The sequence below is a fragment of the Varanus komodoensis genome, unplaced genomic scaffold (genome assembly GCF_004798865.1).
Source record: "Varanus komodoensis strain SLA01 unplaced genomic scaffold, ASM479886v1 scaffold116, whole genome shotgun sequence".
In the NCBI taxonomy this organism is placed as follows: domain Eukaryota; kingdom Metazoa; phylum Chordata; class Lepidosauria; order Squamata; family Varanidae; genus Varanus; species Varanus komodoensis.
In genome coordinates, this window is record NW_025335333.1 from 575,933 (window position 1) to 599,620 (window position 23,688).

At 64.7% G+C, this 23,688-nt stretch overlaps 1 protein-coding gene across 1 annotated transcript; it reads right to left on the minus strand.

Moving 5' to 3' along the window:
* Nucleotides 1-4,389: 4,389 nt before the first annotated feature.
* Nucleotides 4,390-22,112, minus strand: USP48 (ubiquitin specific peptidase 48). Its single transcript, XM_044421258.1, has 26 exons — nt 21,849-22,112; nt 20,895-21,051; nt 20,316-20,443; nt 19,539-19,663; nt 19,312-19,420; nt 18,812-18,945; nt 18,518-18,600; nt 17,921-18,100; nt 17,145-17,267; nt 16,725-16,874; nt 15,648-15,848; nt 15,261-15,375; nt 14,982-15,112; nt 14,733-14,801; nt 13,136-13,260; nt 12,564-12,686; nt 12,203-12,264; nt 11,858-11,968; nt 11,474-11,604; nt 8,827-8,933; nt 7,526-7,630; nt 6,532-6,687; nt 6,191-6,316; nt 5,678-5,726; nt 5,461-5,487; nt 4,390-5,376 (listed from the first exon to the last, which is right to left on the minus strand). Exons 2-26 carry the CDS (start codon nt 20,989-20,991, stop codon nt 5,354-5,356), a joined length of 2,790 nt encoding a protein of 929 aa, XP_044277193.1. The 5' UTR covers nt 20,992-21,051; nt 21,849-22,112; the 3' UTR covers nt 4,390-5,353.
* Between the last annotated feature and the right edge of the window lie 1,576 nt (nt 22,113-23,688).

The window sequence follows — 23,688 nt, forward strand, 5'->3', positions numbered from 1 at the left end:
CCTGGCCGTGCCACCCCCTCCCCCCCCCCGAGCGATGCTGCAGCCAAGCACTCAAGCTCCGTGGGGCAAAGTGCTTGCAGGAGAGGGCTGTGCCCCCAAGGAGCAGCAGCTCCTGGCAGCACCCCCCCCACACACACACAATGCAACCTCTTTGGCAAGGAGGGAAGATCAATAGGACAAGTCTGAGATGACTGATCGATGCGCCCTGAAGCGGAGCAGGCAGAAACCGCTGGATGGGGCGGATGCAGGAAGCGGCAGGTCTGCCCTTGGGAGGGGTGTGGGGGGGCCCTTCCCTTCCCGTCGCACAGCTTCCTCCAGGTTGCGCCCTGGGTGCCCGGACCTCTTCTAAAGCCAGGCTCCCTGCTCCAGGCGGGCCCAAGGCCAGCACCCCACGCAGGCCTGCCATGCTGCAGGGGCTGCTCGAAAGTCAGGGCGACTGTACGCGGGGGGGGGGGGATATGCCCCTCCCCGGGGCCCTGGCTTCCTGCCAAGGGCTGGTCTGCAGCACCAAAGGCCGCCTCTGAACATCCACGGACCCCACTGCCTTCTTGCCTTGGAAGCCTCAGCTCGGCTACGGGCCACACTGAGGCTGGGAAATGGCTGGCACTCCTCTGGCACAAGGCCGTCCCTGCCTAAGGGGGCCGGTCCCCGCTCTCGGTGCTGCTCCTGACCACACGGGCCCTGTGGGCTGCTGCTGACAACCTGTGGCTACCTTGACCTTCACACCTTAGAAAGCCGTGTCTGGCCTGAAGGGATTTCTGCTGAAGCGAAGGGGGCGTCCACGCGGCGTCCGTGCCGTTTGCCAGGCAGCCTCCTCCGCGGTGCGGGCAGGATGGCGAGAGCCGAGAGGACATGCCGTGTGCAGAGGTCCACACCTCCACGGCCAGAGCAGGGCCCCTCCAAAGCCTCGCCACAGGTATTGGGTGAATGCTCCCCCCGGCGGCCTGCTCTCCTCCCAGACAGCTGCGCATTAACCCATGGCTGGAGTGCAGCCGGGAAATCGCAGGACAGCCTGGGAATGGCTGCTCTCCTGACCGCTTTGCTCCAAAGCTACCTGCACGCAGCCTCAGCCGAGGCGAGCTGCGAGGCCGCGCTTTCGCCGCCTGTTTTTCCACCCCAGAGGGGTTCAGGGAAAGATCACTTGAGCAAGCGTTAAAGTCACATCCAGGCCAGCTGGCTATGCCAGAGACGGAAACCAGAACCCAGCGGCACCTCCCCTTCTGGTTCACCAGCTGCCACCGGAGGATGCAGAATTAGCCGCCGAAGAACTGCGGCTGCCCGCTGCTTGCTCAGCCATCTTCTCCAGAGTTGAAACAGGCTCAACTCCTTTCTGTAGTCACTAGTCCTGCTCTCGGCAGTCGCATGGTGCTGCCTGGGTGCGCGGCGACGGGTGCGTGGCATCATGTGTGTCCAGAGAGGCATGGAAGATGCCAGCCAGGGAAGCTTTCTGCAGGCTGGAGAGGGAGAGGAGCCGAGCGGAGCCGAGCGGAGCCGAGCGCCTCCCAAGAAGCCAGCTCCATCCGGTTCTGCGAACGCTGCAACTCTCATCCAGCCCTTCTTGCATCAGGCTGGAGAAGAGGGCGGGCTGAGCCGGGAGGGCCAGCGGTGCCTCCATTCAGCCCGTCGGATTGAGTTGCTCTGTGCTGTAAGGAACCATGTAGCATTGAGAACTGGACTGAATGTTGCAGGCTCCGGAAAGTCCGTCGGGGCCGCCGTTTCTCTAACCCTAACCCTAACCTGGATTTTCTCCTAACCCTAATTTTAGGGAGAAAGGGCCCTGGGTGGTACCCGACTTTGCAGAATGCCACAAGGTGGGGATTTTTCTGCCCGGCTCACCGTCTGGGCCCAGCCTGATGACGTTGCAGGCCGCAGAAAGTTCGTCGGGGTCGTCATTTCTCCAACCCTGACCCTCACCTCCTTGTTTTCCTTTCCCTTCCCCATCCATTCTTCCTTTTGTGATGCGTCTTCCTTCTTGTTAGCCTGGGGCAGAGACCAACTTGTTTTGATTCATCTGGAAGCCACCTTGGGAGTCTGCTCGGCGGCTGTGAGCCTTATAAACAAGCCAGGGCGGGTGCAGGAGGAATCGCAGGGGTGCCCTGGCGCTTCCAAGCGCAGGGCATGAGGCAGGAAGGGCAGGGGCCCTCGGACGGCCACACTGGGGCGGCCGGGGGGAGGCCTCCCATCCCTCGATTCCGCCGACTCCTCTGGCGCTGCGGCCACCGGGCTCGCCTTGCCTCTCGAGCGGCCTCGGCCGGCCTCTGGGTGCACCGAGCCTGAGCGCGTCCCGACTCCGGCGCTGCCCTTCACTGGCTCCTTCGCCCCCTCTGCGCGTGGTTTCGCTGTGCCTTCAGCCTGGGCAATTCTCAGGCCGCCTCACTGACCGCGTCCACGCAGACGGCCTGTTCTGCCAGGGCTGAGCTGCCTGGCTCCAGCGCTCCGCTGCACCCCTCCACCCTCTCTTCTCCCTGGCAACGAACACCCCCACCCCGTTGCATTTCCCCATTCAGAATACTTGAAGAAGCACCCCACACCGTCTAGGGCCCATCTCTTCCCCGAGGCGGCTGGGACCCAGCCTTCGGCCGTCCCCCTCCTGCCACCGCCCCCGGCACGTGTTCGGATCTGAGGAGGCAGGGGCGCTTCCTGAGGCACCTCTGGCTGAGCGGGAGCAACCGCTGCTCCACTGCCGGGGCGGAGCGAAGCGGGGAGAAGCAGGGGCTGCCTCCTGCAGGGAACCCCAGCGTGACTGTTTTTGCACCAACACTCTTGATCCGAAAGCAAGCACCCCCTCTTGCGAGCAGCGACCTGGCAACACCCGAGAGAGCGCAGCCTGCCTCAACCGGCACGAGGGCAGAATCCGAGGCCCTTCTCTCCGTCCCCGTGGCAAGAGCCGCTCGGGCAGCTGGCCCTGGCCTTCTCAGGGCGGCCCCACCCCCTTGGGACTCCCAGAGACACACTGGGCTTCACCGCTGCTCACTTCCGAAAACCCCTGGAAGGCGCCGTCATCCAGGCCTGCTCCCGACGTGCGAGCCCACTGGCGCTTCCCGAGCGCTGCCTTGCAGGGCGGTGCATCCCGGGAGGCGGTCAAAAGTCTCCAGGACAGCAGCATAAACTCGCCACGTGCTCGTGGCAACAGGGCCATTTGAAAAGGAAGTGTTTGGGACAGATCAAAAGGACTTCTTCAGACAGTGCATATTAAAATGCGGAATTCGCTCACGTGCGATCTGGCCCTTCGGATGGCTTCGAGGGGAGACCGGCTGAATTCCTGGGGGGAGCCAGGCGATCCAGAGCTGCTTGTCCCGGCGGCTCCATCTGTGCGCAGAGGAAGGCGGCCGCAATGCGCCAGCTGGTGGGGAGCACGGGCAGAAGGCTGCCGCGCCCATGGGGGGCCCTGCGAGCCCCTCGGCCCAGTGCAGCGGTGCCCTTCCCATATCCCAACCCGGTCCAGCGTCCATCCTGCCAGGCAGAAATGCTCCGGGAACCCACTGCAGACGCTCCCCTGCTGAATCGGATGCAAATGCACTCTCACACGTTTAAAACTGCAGCCGGAACGTCTCCTAGTGCTGAAGCGTCTCGCGTCGATCGATCGCGGCAAGAGGAGCTTGCGTGAGGCGGGGGGGGGGGGCGCTTTTAGTCCGGATCCAGGAAGCGCCTAGGTCGGCTGGTTGCAGCAGGTGGCAAGGGAACAGCGATGTCCCGCGTGGGGGGGCGGGGGGGGCGCTTTGCAGCAACTCAAGACGGCACAAACCAGATGAGACCCCTCCACGTGAACACACTTTAATGAGGCTTGGAAAGCTGGTCCAAAACGTTTTGCAAGTACAGGTGGGGAGGACGGCCGGGGAGCCCCTGCCCGCACCTGTCCCACCTGTCCGGTGGCATCATATGGAAGTGCCTCGCTGTCTGCCCATCTCTTTGCACGCGCACGCATGTATGCATGTATGCATGTACACGCGTTCCGGTGTGGTGGGTCAGCCTTTGCACCGTGACTCGAGACAGACACTTTCGGCCAGGAAGTCGGAGGGACCCGGAGAGGGAAGGGCAGGGAGGGTGCGTGTGCGTGGCCGCGTCCATCGAGAGCAAACGACGCCCCTTCCAGGCCTGGCTTTGTGGGGGGGGGGGAGGGAGGGGGGAGGCTGCCTCGCGCACACTAGCAAAGGCTTCTGGATTGTTCTGCACTCTTTACCTTGGGAAAGAGTAAGACCAGCCGAGCTCCATGTCCCACCTCTTCACAAAAAGGAGCGAGAAAGAGGCAGAGAAAGCACACGGCCCAGGCAGCAGCCCGGAGCCAAGCCCCCGGCCGAAGCAGAGGGGAGCAGCCGCAGCGCCCAGCCCTCCCGGCTCCGCACCTCGCAGGTCTCCCCCTCTTGCCGGCCGCCTCCCACCCGCCCCCTCCTCCCCCTCCGGAACAGCAAACAGAGATTATGATAGGACTGCCGAGAAATGTACAGCTTGCTACAAGAGAAGGAGAAGAGATGCCTTCGCCGCACCCCTCCCTCCCCAGCCACTCGAAAGGCCGGGGGGCATCCCCCCTGCTGCAGGAATGGCCGCGGGGAAGCGGCCTCCGGAGACATCCCTGCCGCCCGGGAGGGAGCGCGTGCGTCACCCCGCAGCAGCCCAGGCGCAGGCGAGCGTGAAGGACGCCCGCATGCTGCCTTCGTGCCCCGGCCCCCGTCCAAGTAGGAGCAGGAGCGGAGCTGGCGCAAAGTTCCCAGGCCAAGGCTCCTCCTGCGCCCCCCACACTACACAAGGCGCTTCCGTCGGTGCTGGGCCGGCTCTCCCGGAGACGCCGAGGCTGCGCGGGTGATCCGGATGCCGGAAGCAGGGCCGTTCGGGGGCGCGTGGCCTGCCCTGGCGCGCCGCCCTCCTGCCCCCTCCCCACCTGCCGGCTCGGCTCTCAGGGGCGGCCGGCGGAAGGGCTATGGCTTCCAATCCTGGGCGCCCGCAGAGCGTGGCTGAAGCTGGACGAGCTGAACGGCGTGAGCCACGAGGCCAAGGAGGCGGGGAGGGTCCAGAGCCGGCGGCCGGGCCGGAGGGGAGGCCTGGAGGGCAGGAAGCCAAAGAACAGTGCAGGGACCACCGGCCTCCTCCTCCTCCTCTTCCCCGCGAAGGCGGGCGAGCCATTCCCGGCCGCTCCTCGGTGCTCCGCCTCGGCGGATGGGGCGAGGGTCAGAGGCAGCCCCTCGGGCGCTCTTGCCCCGGAGCGTGGTCCGTTCTGACGCAAGGCATCGGGGTGGTCTTCGGAATGGTGTCCCGCCATCGGGGCCGTGCAGCTGGCCCCCCGTTCCTGGAAACCCCAGCCGGGTCTGCAGCGTCCCCTGCCTGGGCTGCTTCTCCCGCCAGGAGCCGCTGTCCGCCATTAGTGTCCGAGGAGACCGGTCCCTGGAGGGGAAGAGGAGGAGCGGCTCCGTGGGGCGCTTTGTGGGCGAGGCGTGAGCCCCAGAGGGGAGGTGGGGGGCAGCTTACCTTTGAACCCTTCTTCAGGCATGCAGACTGGAAAGGAAAACAGGCGTCAGAACGCGCTTCGGGGAAGGGAGCCCGCCGGCACCTGGAGGCCCTTGCTCCCCCCGGGGGCCTGGAGGGCTCCCCGTTCGGGTCCTTTGACCCGGGACAGGGGAGAGGGGTGGGGTGGGGGGGGGGCGGGGGGGGGGGGGGGGGGGGGGGGCCCTGGGGGTGGTTTTACCTTGCATGACATCATCTATTGCTGCGTAATCCACGATCGGTTCGTCAGCCTGTGGGGGAACGTCAGTCATGAGGGCCAGTGGCTCTCAGGGTGCGCGACTTCTGCTCGATGGCCCGGCAGGCTCCCAGCCCAAGGCCTGGATCCCGCCCCCCATGGCTCAGCCAAGCCCCTGCAGGTTTCATGCCCCTGCCAGTGGCCAACAACTCTAAGTGCCCCCCCGCACTGAGTTACAGGCATGGACTGGAATCCATGGCCGTCAGGGGGAATTTGAGCCCCAGCTGGAGGGCCCCGGCCAGGCTGCCAATGAGCATGCCTGCTGGCCCCTCGGCTCTGGGCGCCTTGCACAGCCCCCCCTGCCCAGCCAGGCCAGGCCTGTCCCCCCCGCAGGGAGAAGAGCCGTGCGTGGTGTTTGCGGCGGGTGGACTGTCCAGTCTGGCCCCGCCGCAGACGACTTCCGCCAGCAGCCTCCAGACAGAAGGAAACCTGGTGCGGCCGGCCGGCCTTCCGCATTACCTTCAACAAAACCACAGACTCCGGAGTGACTCCGAGGCTGCCGAGGGTGGCCGAGTCATCGGTGAGGATCGTCCCATCGATGGACAGGTTCTGGTCGAAGGGCGCCACGGAGAAGGCGTGCATGATCTGTGCCGGACAAGCCGCAGAGGCTTTGGTGGTGCGGCTGCAGGACACCGCACAGAAGCAGCCCGCGGAAAGAGCCGGCCCCGGGCACGCCCCAAGCACGGCGGCAGGGTCCCTTCCCCGGATGGTGGCGCCTGCACGGCAGGCAGCCCTTCGGCTCCTGACCCAGCGAGAAGCAAGACGGGCCCCCGGGCCGAGCGGAAGCGAGGGCCCCTCACCTGGATCTTCAGGTCCTTCAGCGTCTGGTTTGCCGAGACCAGAAGGGCCTTCTCCCCGCGGACCTTCCGGTGCCGCGTGCTCCGCCGGATGCCCTGCTTTTGGCAGGGAGCGTAGTTTGGGTGCGAGACCTTCTGCCGCTTGGTGGCGTTGTTGGCCTGGAAGCGAGGAGGACGCGCGCTCAGCCTGCCCGAGCCGCACACCAGCTCACTCCCGCGGGAAAAATCCCCGGGCCTTAATTCTGATGTGAGAGGCTTCGGCCTTTGCTTCACGGAGGGATGTAAGTACTTCTAACCCCCCCCCGTAACTGACTGGATCTCAGGCTGGGGAGCACGAAAGCCACCCACAACACCCGGTAAGTGCCATCCGCACCAAAGCCGAGAAGACAAGCCTGAACTGAGCTGCTGTCAGTCCGTCAGACTCGGGGAGTGGCCAGAACTCGGCGGCAGAAGGCAAGCCGTGCTGGTGCCGGCTGGGGAGGGGAGCTGCACCAGGTGCCGCAGCAGAGAAGGCCTTGCCCGGCTCCTTCCAACGGAAGGACAGGACGACCCCTTGCAGGCCTCGGGCGTATGCAGAGAGGCGCTCCCTCAAAAACGCAGAGGGGCTCGCAGGGTGCCTTGGCCACGTCCTTGGGCTGGAGTGGAAGCGGCACGGCCGGCAGCGTGGCTCTGGGCCAAGGGCTGCGCGGCTTCTCTGCCCCGGAGCCCTCCGGCTGCAGCTTCGCCGGGCGCGGGAGGGCCACCCCGCCAAGCCCTGGGCGGCGCAGGAACCGCGGCGGCTGGGTGGCTCCAGCCACGTGCAGGCGACGCTGGACGTCCAGTCGCAGGCCGAGAACCCTGGCCCATCATTCTCCACTTCCGCTGTGGCTGAGCCGACGGGATCCGGAACCCAACCCTGCTGGATGGCCGCAGGCTGCCCACGCCACGGGGAGGGATCAGACATGCTCCGGGGCGGTGCCCTCGGCCGCTCTCGAGAGCGAAGGGAAGCGGAGCGCACCTGGCTGAAGTCTGGGTCCGGCTCCCCCTCCAGCCGGGCCTCCTCCCGCTCTTCTTCCGCCTCCGAACTGCTCACGTTGAGCTCTGGGGCAGCGTCCTTCATGACCTGCATTCACCCACCAAGACACGGGAAAGCAAACTCCGCTGAGCCTCGCTCGCTCGCTCGCTCGCTCGCTCGCTTGCGAGGGCCGGGCTGGGCGAGCTCCGCGGGATTCAGGAGCGCGATGGCCGTGCCCAACCCGCTGGGGACCGCCGAACACCTTCTGGAGAGCGGCACTGAGCTTCCCGGGGAAGGGGGCCCTTCGGGGCGCCAGGGCTGGACGGCGAGAACATCGATCAGGAGGTGCCTTGCCCCATCCAAACTTTTGGGAAAGGGGGGCAGGTCCCCAGAGAGCATCAGAGACGCTGGTGGGATGGGACGATGCCTTGACTCTTTGGGGGTCTCAGAGCGGCTTTCTCCCCTCTGAAACACCCCCATTTCGTTTCGGGGGCAGCTGGGGGCTGCTCACGGCCCACGGGACCTGGGCGAAGGCATCGCCTTATTCGCCCCTCCTCTCTGCCGAGAGCCTTGTCCCCCCCCCCCCCCAGTTTCTGCTCCCCAGAAGGGCTGTAGACGCACTATCTCGCCTGCACCCACTCCAGGCCGAGGCACGCAACCTAAGCGGCTGAGGAAGGAACAAGCTTGCAGCCAGCCGCCCTCGCAGATCAAGGCCAAGGACGGCCGCGGCCTGCAGGCGCCCCGCGATCTCCGAGTGGCTGTCATTCGGAGGCATCCGGGCCAGCGCTCTTGCCTTACAAGCGGCACTCCAGGGAGGCAGGACCGGCCTGCGCCCGAGGGAGGAGCGGGGCAGCCGCCTAATGCGTTCTGCCCGAGAAGCGGCTCTGAAAGCTGCTGCTGCTGCTGACAGAAAAGTGGAGCGCGCTCTCTCTCTCTCTCTCTCACTCACACACACACACACACACACACACAGAATGGACTGGGAGAAGCTAGTGTCCCGCCAGGTCTTTCAGAGAAGCACCTGTGGGGAAAAGGAGCAGGGCTGGGGCCAATCCCCGCATCTCAAGCAGAAGGGATGCAGGCGAGCCCCAGGCGAGCCCCGGAGGCGGCCCTGCAGAGCGGCCGCACCAGCCTGGCTGATGGCGGAGACACAGTCTCTGAATAAAGTGGCTTCCGGCGGCCCTGGACGCGCTGTCGCTGGCCGTGGAAGATGCCCGGCTGCCAGTTGTGGCAAGTCACGGGACTCGCTCTTTCTGCAGACGGCCCGAGCCGCCGCGGAAGCCCTCGCGCCCTTCTTGCTGTACCTTCTTGCTGTCCACCACCTTGCGGACGTAGACGGTGGCCTGGGCGTACTCCCGCAGGTCCCTCTGCTGCTGGCACAGGAGGCCCTCTCTGCAGTCCAAGCACAGCTCTGCGGGGACAGGAAGGCGGCGGCTGCAGAGACCCCAGCCTAGACCGGCACCGGCAGCCATCCGGGGCCCCTTCCGTGATGCACAAATCGCAGGCCGTTCCCACAGACGGTTCTCGGGATGCTTGGAGCAGGCTTCCCCCACCGGGCACCCTGCGGCCGTGCCAGACGGGAGCTCCCATCCCTAGTCAGGCAGCCGAGAGCGATGGGAGCCGCGGTCAGCTGCAGGGCAGCCGTTCAGGGAATGCCCGCTTACACCGTGACACCGAAATGAAACCCCCAAACACCTGGAATCACACTGCAGGGCTGGGCTGTGCGCCCCACTTCCCCTGGTCCCAGCCCATTTCCAGCAAGCAGCGACTGTCAGGCACATCCCGACACGCACTTCCCCCTTCTAGAAAGCCGAGGCGCCCCCACGGGGGCCGAGCAGCAGGCAAGGAGAGCTTCCGGCAAGGCAACGCCGGCATCCTGGCCCCCTCCGGGAACCAGGACAGCCGGGCCTGGACCCAGTCCCGGCCCGACCGTCAACGCCCTGCTGGGAAACGGCAACACCGTTTTACACACACAGCTGCAAAATTCCATTATGGGGGGAAAGAGGGCACATCTGAACCCCCAGCTGCACTAGCGTCTTTTTAACAGTCTCCCGGTAGATCATTTTCCTAAGAGCATTTTAGATGAGGCGTTTTATTTGCCATTTGCCAACGCGATTTACGGGGTCGGGGCACTGCTGGTTTCCTGCCCTTTTTATAGCTAGGCTTGTATTTCAGCTCGTTAATTGATGACTCCTCCTCCCGAGAGCGCTCGCTTCTCTGTGCGTGGGCCGCCTCCGAGGGGCACCAAACAAGAGGGATTAGATGGCCTGGGGGCGGGGGGGGGAGAGGCCCCAGGGGGGGGGAGGAGGGACAGAAAAGGCCCCAAAAAGGCCCACCGGGAGCTGAATGAGAATGCCACAGGGGACGCCAGCCGTGGAGGAGGAGCCGCAGGAACGGTGAGCCGTGGGGAAGGCGAGAGGGAACGGAACGCTGGGTCCTGGGAAGCTGCCGACCCACGGGAGCCCTGGGGATGCGCGTGCCGCACCGCTTTGTCTGCGCGCCGTGTGCCGGCAGCGTGTGGGTGCGCAAGACCCGGCGTGCTGAGGGCAGGGAGAGGCACAGGGCCGCCAGGCGCCTCAAGCGCGCATGCATCATCGCGGAGGGGGGCAGAGCGCAGGGCCAGGGGCCCTCCCGCTGGAGGGAGCTCGGCTGTCGGAGCTCCAACGGGATGCAAAGCGGCGCTGACTGAGAGGCCCGGCGCTTCCCGGGGAGCCTCGAGGGGTGCGGGAGGGGCGATGTTCTGCGCAAAGCACGGAAGGGACAAGCCCCGAGAGCGACAGCAGCCTGCTGAGGCCGGTGGGAAGAGATGGGCAGGACGCAGCCGGGGGGGAGGCGGGGGCTGCTGGGCGCCCTGCAGCTCCCTGGCAAGGCTGTGCTGGCTGGGTTGGCCAGAGAGGGGCCTGGAGGTCACGCCTGGTGCGGACCTCATGTGCCCTCTGGGCGGTTTTGCAGAGAGCCAGGCGTACAGCTGGTGGCCCACACTGGTCCCAGTGACTCGGGGAGACCAAGTGGAAAGGATCTGGAAGCCAGCTTTGGGCGCACCAAGGCGGCGTTCTGTGAAGCGCTCCCTCTCCTGCACGCCGGGCCGGCTGGACCTGGGGAGCCCCACGGCACGGGTGGTGTGCTAGGCCCTGGGGGCCTTTCTGGGGCGCGCCAGGCCAGGCCTGCCCAGGAGGGGAGGTCGGGCTCCTGCTCACGAGAACTGAAATAGCGCCGGGCTGCTGAGGCAGGAAATAAAAACGGTGGCAAAGCAGCTGCGCGGCTGAAGCCGGGGGTGAAGCCGACCGAGAGCCGAGAAGCAATGCCGCTCAGGATAAATCGTCCCTCGGGGCCGAAGAGAAAAATGTTTCTGATTACCAAAGCACAGGAGGGAAGGGAGCAAGCCGCGCGCTCGTGGCGAGCTGCACGTGCCTGTGAAGGACGCAGCGCCCGAGTGCTGCGAAAGGGGCAAGCCCCGAGCTGAAGAGAGTACGGCCAGATGAGGACTTCCCCTCGGCACGACTTTGGTGCAGCCGCCTGTGGAACAGTGCGCTCGGTTGTGGAAGCCACGTCTGAGAAAGGGCACCACCGGGTTGGGAAAGGCGCAGCAGAGGGCAGGGAAGGCTGTCCGGGGGCCGGAGCGGCTCCTCCGTGAAGAGGGGCTGGGTTACGGCAATCGGGACTGTTTAGCTTTGGAAAAGGGGGGACATGACAGAGACGCTGAACATTTTGCATGGCAAAAGAAAGCGGGGAGGGGGAGGCATGTCTCCCCCTCTCCCGCCCCACCAGAGCCCAAAGGGGCCGCCCCACGGAGCGAGCGTTGGACTGCACGGTCCCGGAGCCCGGCCCAGCAGGGCTTCTCTGGCGTCTCACGGCAGACCGGAGAGGAGGAGCTCGCCAGGACCGGACGGGGCCGGCAGGGGGCAGGCGCTGCAGGGGGGCCTTTCTGCCCCCCCCCCCCGGCACACTCACCAGGCTCCGTGATGTAGGGCGGGCTCTCCGGGCCGGTCTCGGGGGCGCGCCTCCGGATGACCCTGATGGCGTGGTCCACCACAAAGAGCCTCTGGATCTTCTCCCACTCGCTGGGCCATATCAGAGCTATACTGTGCCAAGAAGCAGAGCATGTGGCCTGCGCTGGGCGGGGAGGGGGCACCCCATCCGCCCCCCCGGCCCCCCAAGGCTCCAGCTGACCAGGGCCCCGAGCCACTGGCCTGGAGGAGGGGGGTGCGGGCCACAGAGTGCGGCTGTGGCCCAGCGCCGGCAGGCCCGGGGGCGGGGGGGGGGGACGCAGCAGGCGCCTCCTTCGGGTGCCCCCCCGGCTGCTGCTCAATGGACAACCAGACGCCACCAACTCACAGTTTGGAGTCTTCTTTGGTCATGGAAGCGAACGTGAACATCAGACCGCCGTGCGGGCAGAGGAGGTCGCGGTTCCCCACCGAGGAGACTGGGCTGCAGCGGGTTGGCCTCCTGGGGGAAGACGGGGGGGGGGGGGGGGGCGGGGGGGGAACGGGGGGTCGGGGGGGGGGGGGGACTCCTGCCTGAAGCCCTGGTGGGAGCGGTACTGCTGCCAGTCCGTGCTGACAATACTGGGCTGGGAGGCCCGAGGAGAAGGAAGGAAGCCCCTGTGGTCCCGCTTGGGGCCACGGAGCAGCGGAGGACGGGGGGGGGGAGCCCGGGAGCCGCAGGGCAGAGGCCCCTCACCTCACAAACTTCCTCCACTCTTCCACAAAGAACCTGGAGACCACGTAGAGCTCCCCGACCTCCTGAAATGAGACAAGCGCTCAGTCCCGTGACACCCCCCTTCGGGGAGGGTCCTCCGCCTCCCCGAGAGCGACGGCCACGCTAACGAGGGCTGCGGAACGCCAGGGAAAATTGGGGTCTGGCGGGGAAACATGCAGGGCCACGGGATGGCAGGGCCCCCACTGGCCCCCCCGCTCCCAGCAGTGTCGCTGCTGAACGGACAAAGCCAGCGACTCTGGCGGATCTGTTCCCGGGAAGTGGGCTGCGGTCCTCCGACAGGGCGGGGGGCACGCGGAGGGGGCAGCGGAATGGCGGGGGGTACCTCTGGCCAGCTGCTGAGGCACGGCCGGCCCTTGTCCTGGAAGAGGTTGGGGAGCGACGCCTTCTGCTCCCCGGCCATCATCCTGTGCAGGGCCTCGTTCTCCTCCCCTTCGCGCTCCAAGATCTGCGGAAACGCTTGCCGCTGAAGCCGGGCGCCTGGGGGCTCTCTCGCCCACGACGGCAGCCCCTCGCAAGGCGGGCAGGGGCGCAGCGCTCCCAGCGGGGGCGCCCCTTCGCGTGTGTGCAGGACGCTCAGCACCGCCGCCCGCCTTGCTGACTCCCCGGGGGCTGCGGGGAAGGCCAGGCCTCAAAGCGCACCACCGGGACCTCCCCTCCGGCCCCCTGGCAGCGGCGGGCAGAGGTGCCAAGTCTCGGCAGCTGAGAACGGCTCCTGCAGCAGCCGCCCGGCCTGGCCTCGAGAGGAGCTGGGCCCTGCGTGAGCTAAGGCCCGGGGCAGGGATGTGCGCAGGCCGCCTCGGCACCGGCACGTCCCCGCGGTGCCGGCACACGTGCGCCGGGGCAGCCCTGCACGCTGGAGACCTCCAGCAGCCGTGGCAAGCGCGAGCCACACACCTTGCACTGGGAGCAGGAGTCCTTGCCGCTCGGGAACTCGGGGGCGAAGCGGAAGTAGCACCGGAGCTTCTCCCAGGCCTCCCTGGAAACAGCCCTCCGCTCGTTCTCGGAGATGCACAGGTTGCCTGGGGGGGAAGGAGCGAGGCGGCGGGATGGGCTGCTGCGGCGCTCGGCGGGGAGAGACTGGGGGGCGGCGCGTGGCAGCCGGGTGGGAGCGTTCGGGCGCATGATGCGCGGGGCAGGCGGGGCAGCAGCCCAAGGGGAGTGGGGCCCCTCGGGTCGCCCACCTCTCTTCTAGACGCTCCCACCCTGACTGCCCCCCAGGAAAGAGATGCGGCTGCCTCGCAGGAGCCCGGCGCGATTCTCCCCGAAGCGAGACCCGGGGGCTGGAACGGCAGCGAGCGGGGTGGCCCAGGAGGCAGCAAACGCTGAATGCGGAGAGTGAGGAGGGCCAAAAGCACGCCTGGGCCGGAGGGAGTTCAGAGGGAGACATGTCACCCCTCCCCTGCATGGCACTGGAACCCCAAAGGGGTGCTCCCAGCAAGTGGGGAGGCAATGCAGGAGGGACCCCCCAGCGCAGAGCCAGGCGATGGCGTCCCTCTGCCGATCACCGCCCCCCTGGCCTGGCAGAGCCAAGACGCCGGAGGGCCCGCTGTTCCCGCACCAGCCCTTTCTGCGCGGTCTCTAAGGTTACGGGCCAATTATGGAACGCAGGCGGCGATTAACGGAAGGGGGAAGCGCTTTGTCTCAGCTCCCGCACTTGCTCAAGGGAGAGCAGAGGCACGGAGAGGAGAGGAGAGGAGAGGAGAGGGGCCGCCTCTTTCTGGAACACAACGTGGTTCCGGAGCGGAGAAACGCACGTGGGCGCAGGCACGAAGCTGTCTTAGCAAAGCCTCGGGGAGCACAATCCGCTTTGGCACGTGCACGACCGGTCCCCGTGGGCTGGAAGGCAGCCGGGGGCAGTGAGGCACGTGTGCCCGCGAGGTGCCTTGGCGTCCCACCCACAGCCGTGCTCGCCCGGCCCGCTTCCCCGCCGTCCTCTCACCATCTGGGCCCTTTCAAAGGGCCAGGCAAGCACTCGCCTGGAAGGCTCACCTGGCGGAGCAAGCGCTCCCTGCCTCAGACGCCCCCAGGCCGGGCAGGACGCCTCCCCATGGGGCCTGGAGAGCAACGCTGCCGGCTGGGGACAGCAGCCCTTACTCGGGACCTGCCACACCCCGATTTTCCAGGGAAAGACTGGGCGGGAAAACGAAACCTTTCCTAGATTTCCCTTGGACTTTGTACACCGGGGAGGAACAGCCCAGGTTTTCCCGAGAGAGTGAAGAGAGGAAGGGAGGGCCGTTCTGTCTCCACCATCGCTTGGAAACCACTCTTAAAAGCAGCCAGAATAAGCGCCTCCAGCATCCAGATGGGTTTCCAGCACCCTGACAATCTGTGGCCGCCACCATTGCCCACCCCAAGCACCTGCCTGCCCCCCCGCCCCCTCCTTCCACGCCTTCGTAGCCTGGCAACCTGATGGGGGATTCTGTTTTCCTGGCAAGGGCAAACTTCCAAGAAATGCAAACATCAAGGATGCGTTGCCGAGAAGCCTGCTTACCATGCGGGCAAACAATGTCCTCGTTGAACTTCAGCTCCTCTTCGTCTCGCTTTTCTGAGCTGGATTCATCTGGTGAGGGAGGGGAGAAGGCGGGGGGCCAGGTGAGAGACCCCCTCCCTCCGAGCGCTGCATGCAGCAGTGGCCGCCCCCCGCCCCGGGCTCGCCAAGGCTGCTTCTCGCCAAGGGCAGGAGCCCAGCTCAAGGCTCCGCATGCCGAGGGGAGGGGAGGGGAGGGGGGGCCAGGCCCACCTTTGCTCTTCGCATCGCCGTTCATATTGCCGTTCCGGGCGTCCCCGTCCTCATCTGGGCAGTCCAGCTGCTCTAGCGCCAGCTGGCGCCAACTCCGCAAGGACATCTTCCCGACCCAAAACCCGTCATTCCTGCAAGGCGGGACAAGACCATGCGAGACTCAGGAAGCAGGCTTCCCGCAGGGACCGCAGGGAGGAGGGCAGGACCCGCCTAGGGGCCCCCGCCGAGCCGCTGCCCGTGGTGGCAGAGGCCGCCTGGCCCTCCCCGAGGCCCGCTTACCCCCTGACGGCCACTTTCAGAAGGTTGGAGACCGCCTTGTAGTCCTCGTTGAGCTGGCTCTTCAGCCGCAGCACCCGGCACCGCTCCACCACGCAGTCCCTGCAGAGCGCCTTCGCTGGGGGCAGACAGGGCAGGGCGGGCCGGGGCCCCCTCAGGGCCGGGGCTGCGCTCTGCGCCCGGGCCAGCAGTACCTCCTGCGGCGGGCAGGGCCCAGCAGGGGAGAGCGCAGCCCCTCCTCTGAGCAGGGGGCATTTCCGGTTTGCCCGGAAACTCTCCCCCCCACCCCCCCATCCCCGCAGAGGAGGAGACCCCGGCCGGGCCCTGCATGAGGAGCGGCCGGCGGCCCCAGGCCCTTTACGGGGAGATGGGCCAGAGAGCCTGACTCACCCGTCAACCGCGGCCCCCCTCCGTAGCGCTTGTAGAAATAGTCGGCCACGTGCTCGGAGACCCGCTTGACGGCGGGGATTTTATTGGGGTGCAGCTTGCCGTGCAGGCACAAGCAGGCCGTGTTGTCGATGGGCCTGGGCGGCGCCGATTCGTCCAGCCACTGCTGGAGCCACTCCAGAGACACGAAGTCGTAGGGGCAGCCTGCAAGGAGGCGGTGGCCTGTCAGCTCCCCCGCGGGGTGCGGCCCTCACGCGCCCGAAGCGGCCCTCGCCCATGCCCCCGCGGCCGGGCCCAGGCTCCTCCACCCGGGGAGCCGCGGGGCTGCCCGTCGCCCGTGAGGCGAGGGACCTGGCGGAACCCCGCTTACAGGACTACTGGGGAGCGGAGGATCTGGCAGGGACTCTCGTCCCCCGGTCACGATCCACGCGTGATCCCCAGCCCTCCGCGGGGGGCAGAAGGGTGCTTCCGAAGCCGGCAGCAGCCACCTCGCCTGCCCCGGGAGGCGGCTGCATTCAGGGAGGCTCCGCGGGAATGCTTAGCTCACCCCCCAGAAGCCCCCCATCCATCAGCGTGTGGGCAGGGGGCCCCAGGCCCCATCCCTGCCCTCTGCCCTCTCCGGAGCAACGCAGACACTCTGCCCGCCCTCTCCCCTTCTCCGCTCAGGGCCTTCTGCCCCACGGGGCGGCGTGGACCGAGACCAAGGAAAGGAGGCTGCCCGGGCTGCAGCTGCGGTGAGATGCGGAGGCGGCTCGCCTTCCCGAACACGGGAGAGCCCCCTGCAGGCAAAGGGCGAGCGCGACGGGGGGCCGGCTGAGCACCCATGCTCGCCTTCTTGCGGGGCGTTTGCGCGTGGGGAGGGTTCGCAGCCAGCCCCTCGTGCCGGCAGCCTGGCGCAGACCGCCGAGCGCCTCGGGACGCTGCCATGCAGCAGACCACGCCTGAGAGAGACGGGGGGCCGGGGCCACTGGCTGCCTGCGTGGGGCAGAGGAGCGTTCCCCCCTCGCGCGCCTAGCACAGCCCCGCCCCCAAAGCGGCGCACCACCACAAGAGGTTTTAGGGACAGAAGATCTTACAGACCAGCTTTGGCGGGCAACTTCTGGTAGAGCTCCTTCACCTCCTCGTGCTTGATCTTGCCCCGGGCCACGCTCTGCCTGCGCATGTCGGACATCTCGCTGCACCACTCCTCGAACCGGCTGTTGTCCCGCTCCACGAGCTCCTGCAGGAAAGCTGGGGGGGCAGCGGGCAGGAAACCGTGAAGGACGGCGCCCTCTGCCCCGAAGGGCCTTCCCCAGCGCAGCGCAGCGCAGCACCGGCAAGTGCCTGGGCCTCCGCCCTGCACGCAGCGCCCTCCTGCCTGACCAGCACCCGCCCCCCACCTTCTGGCCCAGGCGGCTGTGGCAGGAGGCCCGTCTGGGTGCCCAGAGCACGAGACGCCAGCCCACACAGGGCCAGCGGAGGGGCCCCCTTGCTCGCGCTCACACCCCCCAGAAGCAGTACCTGGGATTTCCACAGTGAGCGACCTCTCCCGCGTCTGCAGCCTGTACACCAACATGTAGGCGTTCCGAGAGCGGTACATCCCCTTCCCGCATTTGGGCTTCCTGGTCTGGGACTTCGAAGGCTCTGGTGGAGAACAGGAGCCAGAGCGAGCCACCATTGGGAATCGCAAGCCTCTGCGGAGGGAGGCGCCTGCAAGCCGGTCCCCCGCCTCCTCTCACGCCATCACCTGCCTGGGGACCCTCGCACGGCTGCTGCCTGCCCTGGAAGCCGCTTCCTCCCCAGCCGTGGCCAGCCTCCCATTCTGGGTGCCTGGGCAGCGCCGACACAAGCCGGGGGGGGGGGGGCGGGGGGCAGCAGCGGGCGACTTCCAGAATGCATGCGGCTGCCTCATGTCCGGCTGAAAGGCCCAGCGCCTGCCCCAAGCAGCTCCGCAAACACCACACTAAAGAGCAGCCAGGAGCTGCCTGCTGGAGGTGCCCAGTGAGGGAGCACTGAGCCCCAGGACGCCTCCGAACGCTCCGGCCAGCGGCTCCTCGCACCCCTCACGCTGGCTGAGCCACCTGCAGGGGCCACCCCACCCCGGGCAGGTGGGACCCGAGCGCTCAGCACAGCGCCGAGTGTGGCCCGCATGGGAGCTGGAGCCGGAGCCGGAGCCGGATGGCATCACGTGAGGCGCTCCGCCTCGGAAGGAAGCCCCACGGCCCTCGGCGGACCTCACTCCCAAGCGCACGGGCCCCGGAAAAGCGAGGAGGAAAGAGAAGAACTCACAACTGTACCTAGGTCTTCTTCCGCCCCCAGCTGCAATTTCTTGCCCTCCATCTTCTCGATCTCCTCGTCGTTAAACCGGTACCACTCCCCCGTCTGCGGGTCCTTCACGTGGGCGATGTAGTGGCCCGAGTAGGCACTCACGCCGCGGTGGATCAGGACGGCACTGAGCTCGTAGACAAAGACGCTGGCTGGGGCACAGCAGAGGGCTGGCTCAGGCGCGCGGAAGCCGCGCCCGCTGCCCCGCGAGGCCGGCTCGGGCGGGCCCGCTCTTCCCCGAGCCAGTCGGCCCGGCCCCCTGGGCGCAGTTCTGGGCGAACCTCCTTTCTGCAGTGCATTTTGAGACCCCCGAAGTGTTGCTCAGCATGGGCTCTGAGTGACTTTAAGTACACTGGCTCAAGGTGCTGCTTTTAAAGGTGATCCGCCCCCTCCTTCATTTTTCTGTGCGCAAGTTTTAAGCCCTGCTGGCCCCTTTCGGGGTTCTAAAGCCACCCGTTAATAATTTTAGCAATACACCTAAGCAAGAGCAACCCAGCTGCACCAGTTACTTTGAGAGAGCACGTGGCATCTCCCTGTAGAGAACCGAAGGCACGTCACACGCGGCCCACCTCTGTCTTCCAAAAAGGGCTCCATGTCCAGCAATTCGGAGAACTCGAAGTAAGTGTTCAGCTTCTTCTTGTGGCCCGTTTGCCTAAAGGCAGAAACGTGATCAGAAGGGGCGTCGGCCGCCCACCGCATTCTCCCAGGCCTGCCCCTTCCCCACGTTCCGACTCCCACTGGCACCCCCTCGTCCCAGTCCCCGTGCCGGGAGGGCTGGTGCCGCTTCAGCAGTGAGGGCCGCCGCCAGGGAGCCCACAGCGCTCTGGGAAGGGGGCACCCAGGGTGCCAGCACAGAGGCGCACCTGTCAAACACGAAGCGCATCAGCTGCAGGTTGAGGGTGCAGGGCAGGCTGAGCAGGCGGATCCTCCGGGTGGCGTTCTGCTTGCTCTGGCAGGTCTCGCAGAAGTAGCGGTTGTCCCCCTCCAGTTTTTCCTCCTGGCCGGAAAAGATCAAAAAGGGCGATCAGTTTAGGGGGGCTCCAGACCCCCTGGAGATGAAACCTATGTGCAGAGTGCCAAGCACCACCCCGATCGCTCAATTTCTCCTGCAGGTCCAAGCACCTGCCCCGCCACCGACTGAAAGGTCGCATTCTGGACACTCTTTGCACATTTTTTGATGTGAGCATTTACACAAATGTGTAAGGACTTAAGCTTGGAAAACAAGAAACCCAGTCCCCTCGGTGAGCGGACGATAGGATGAAAAGTGCCCCAGAATCCGGAAAACACAGAAAGCAAGACCTGCAGGTGCTTAACTTCTGGCATAATGCAAACAACAGAGAAACTCGCCCGGAAAGGCTTGTACCTTCAAGAACTCTGTGATGCAGTCCGACAGCTGCTTGTGGCCCTGGATATTCAGCTCGAGCTCATAAAATTTGGACATGAGTTTGGATTCTCGGCCACACTGGCTGCACCTGAAAACGAAGCCGTCAATGAGCACGGCGGGGACGAGAGCAGCAGGTGGCCAGCGGATGCCGGCACTGGAAACGTTCGGAGCTGAGCCGCAGAGTGGCCCCAGCAAGACAGACTTACACGGTGACGTAGGCGTATTCCCCACAAAACTGCTTCTGGACAATGTCCCGCACGTCGGGGTTCTTCTGTGAGGAGAGCGTATCCTCCAACAGCGACATGAACAGCTTGGAAAACTCCTGCGCATCCTAAGAGAGACGTCACACGCTCGTTCACACGGGTGATGCTGCCTTACCTGCTCACAGGCAGCCATGGCTGCACACAGCACAGCCTTAAGTGGATGTAACATTCAAAGTGTTAAAATGCCCCAGGATTCTGCTCTGTACCTTAAAAGGCAAGATTAAAAAAACAAAGCTTCGGAGTTTTCCGAGTAGCCAAGAGTGAAAAACAAGCCTCCACAGGGCTCCTTCTGGCCTTAACACTTGGGAAGGTCCGTAATGAGACAGCCGCTCTGTCCGGGCACCAAGTCAAATGCTTCCTAGGACTTTCTGGCTCAAGGCCAACCTCGTGAACGAGGCCAGGAAACGTTTGGCTCCCAGTGCCGCTCTTTCAGGACTGGCTTAAAATGGTCTTGAGTCTCTGCTGCAAATCTGAAATTAACTTTGACAAAATAGGGGATGCAACCCAGGGGATGGTTTCGAGTTCAGCCCTTCAGGCACTTGTTCATCTTATAGTGCCCTAAAAGTTGGGAGGAGGTGAACACGCGCGCGCCTGGGTCTTCCTGGATGAGCACGGGAAGCGGAGCACGGGAAGCATTCACGCTTCGCCTCCGCGTTACATGCCATGGGTGCGATGAAGAGACTCTCCCAAGCGACGCTGCGTACGCTGGCCCTGCATTACCTGCTGCTGGCCCGTGTCCAGGCCCAGCGCTTTAACAAACCCCGACGGATCGATGTAGCGCCTCCGGCTGTTCTGCAGCAAGGCGAACAAGTACTGCAGGTGCTCGCAGATGGTCTGGGGCTCGTAATCTGCCGAAAGGCAAAGGGAACGTGTGACACAGGCGGCTTGCACCAAGGAGGTCACCACAGGCTGGCCGAGGGAAGCGCTCTCAGAGCTCGGCCCCGCTTGCCGGCCTGTCCTTCCCCTCCAAGGGGTCTCTCCTCTCCTATCCCAGTTTCACTGCGCGGCCTTATCTGTTCTCCTCAACGTGAATTCACGCAGCCTCCCTTCCCAAGGCTCTCGGGCGTCAGCTGACAACGCACGGCCTTGCGTCTGCCTGGGACTCTGCGCGTGCCCTTGAGCACCCGTCCTCTCTCACTCTCAAATGGGAACAAGCGTCCCTCTCGGGACAGCTGAAGGGGCAGCAAGGGACACTGCAGGCTGGGCGTGTTCCAAGGCCAGCTCCTCCGGCGTCACGCTGCACGGAGCCTTCCCAGAGCGCCCGAAAGCATCTGCCTGGGAGCAAGGGCCCCAACCGACCTTTGTCTGCTGGCGTGCCCTCCGCAGTCACGTACTCGGGGCGGGCGACTGGGCACAGATACAGAGCCTGCCGGAGCTCCAGGTTCAAGAACCACATCTGCAGGAAGGTGTTCACATAGCAGGTGGCTCCCAGGTTTGTGAGGCCCACAAAGGCATTCTGGTGGGGGAAGGGGAAACACCATCAGGCACTGGAGAAGGGGAGCCACGCAGAAGAGCACTGCAGCTCTCTTTCTCCTTTCCCAGCCTTCGGAGGCACTGGACTGCCACTTATGGCTGGCTGGGCGATGCTGAGACTCGAGACACATACACCTGAAGGCAACCAGGAAGAGAATCCCTGCTCAAGAATATATTCCCCACCTTTAATGCCAGTTCTGGTAGTCTTGACTGGGAGGGCAAGTTAGTAACAGGGCAGCCCACAGTTCAAAAGCTGCAAAGTAGGAACGGCAAAACTTCCCGTAAGCAGCCTTTTCTCCTGGCTTTCCGTAAAGTCCCCAAAGCAGTTACTAGCATTGAAAACTAGCACATGCCAGGAAAGCGAAAACGGCTTCTAAAACCTGAACATAGGGAGGGAGGGTCAGTCGGCTACATGCAAAAAAAAAAAAATAACACCATGATAGCAAAACAGCTTCCCAACACATAGGAGGGCTTCGGGGGGGGGGGATGCTAACCCCCCCACACTGCAAAAGCATCCAAAGAGGCAGGCGAGACCTCGCTTGACCCAGTCCACGTCATCCTCGCCGCAGCAGCTCAATCTCTCAGCTACCGCTAGGCAGCCTTCACTAGCTCAGACTCTGCACAGCCAAGCCCTCAGGACCTTTGGGAAGCCAGCGCCACTCCGGCCTCCCCATATGATGTCGCAAACCCAAGCAACTGAAAGCAAGTAGAGAAAACCGCTCAGGAAAAGCAGCCGCTTCACTTGAGCTCTGCGGGAAGACCCCTCCCGCACCTGCTTACCTTTTTTCTCCTCTCGAAGTTTGGATCGTCGATGTTGTGAAAGGTGTTTTCATCAATCTCCCCCAGCCAGCTATGCTCTCCGATGCCCACCAGGCAGTTCGGGTTCCCCCGGCAGTTTCTCCTGCAAATGCACCAGGATTGCGCCGGCTGTCCTCAGGCAGGCAGCCTTCTCCCCGTTTCTGTCCAGGCGTGACTTCCAAGACCAGGCGAGCCAACTCAGCCGACGGGTTTTGTTGGGCAGCTCCAAGTCACCCACCCCCACTGGCCTACCAGTGCGGTGAGGCTGTCCCACACCACTGGCAGGGCGTACAACTGGCAGCACACCCCTGCCTGAGACCACCGACTTTCTAAAGCAGGCCTACTAAATTGCTGCTTCCCATAAGCAATACTTCTAGGTATTTGGCCATCCCCTGAAATACCCAGAAGCCACAACGTGCAGATACTGGGAGCAAATTTAATCCTCAGTGGGTGGAGTGAGTGGGAGGGTGAATCTTCGGAAGCAACAAGCAGGGAAGAGGAATCCATGTCTCAAAGACGGAATGCTGGAAGCATTCTTAGCTTCTCTCTCGGAGGCAAAAGATAAGCAACACTTATTCCAGGGAAGCACAAGCAAATTCCTTCAGTGGGAGATGAAGCCCAGGCCAACACAGGGCCCTCCAGCAAGCAGAGCCTCCCTCCCTCCCTCCCTCCCACACGGATGGTGCCCAAGGCCTTGATCAAGGATCCTTCCTCTGCACAGCCTGACCTGACACTGACAACACACGTGATGAGCCTCTTCGTCGGCTCTTCCCTTGCAGCCTGAACTTTTACAAGTGTTAACAATAAAAATATACATTCATTCCTGTTTTGCCCTTTCAAAACACACACCCCATTTTTCTTTATAAGCAAAACGGAAGAAATATATTTTACTTGTTACATTTACGCCACACTGTCTGTTCAAGAAACCCAGAGCAGTGCGCATGAGCTTTCCCCCTGCCACCACTGTTCCCGTTCATTGCTTCAGTTGTTACAGTAACACTGCAAAGAATAAACCGAAACACATTTTGTTCAGCCGTTTTTGTACCATGAGTAACTTTGGGCACACTGTGGAAATGCAACAACTTAATTAAAACTAAGTGAGGATGAAGAGATTTTATCCTCACAGCAAACTTTGTGAGCTCAGTGACAGGTCCAAAGTCATCAGCGGAGGGAACCAGAACCTTCCGTGTACTAACTTCAATACGTACAAAGGTTAAACGCTTCTGGACTATGACATGCTGGAGTCCAGCACCAGAGTTCGATGATTTTGCACCGCACCACAACAGCAGGTGCGCCGTCCCCCCCCGCACCCCGGAGTCCTACCTAAAAGTGCAGACATGCCCATACATAGCTTGGCACAGCGGCCTAACGTGGGCATTTGCTCAGCTCGCTCTGCCTATGCAACGCACTCCTTCCATGTGCCAACCGTGGCGCCACATCGGCAGGCTCGCTGTCTCTCTCGCGCGCACACACACACACACACACACACGCCAGTCGCCGCCGCCGCACACGCGAACCGTTACTCGGCGCTCACGTGCCGCGCCCCCGCCGCCCCGCGCCCCCTCCCCTCCCCTCCCGCCCCTCCCGCCCACACGCGCGCAGCAGTGCGCGGCCGGTGCCGCTGAGCGCGACGTCACGCCGGCGCTGGCTCGCTCGCTGGCGCACACAGACACACGCCCGCACGACCGTGCAGAACTACGCACCCGCCGCCGCACGGCCAGCACGGCTGGTCCCACGTCGCGCCCGCCTCCCCGCGCCTGGCCGGCCCGCTGCCCTGGCAACGGCGCCGGACGCGGCGGGGCCGCACGGGAGCCCCGGCCCC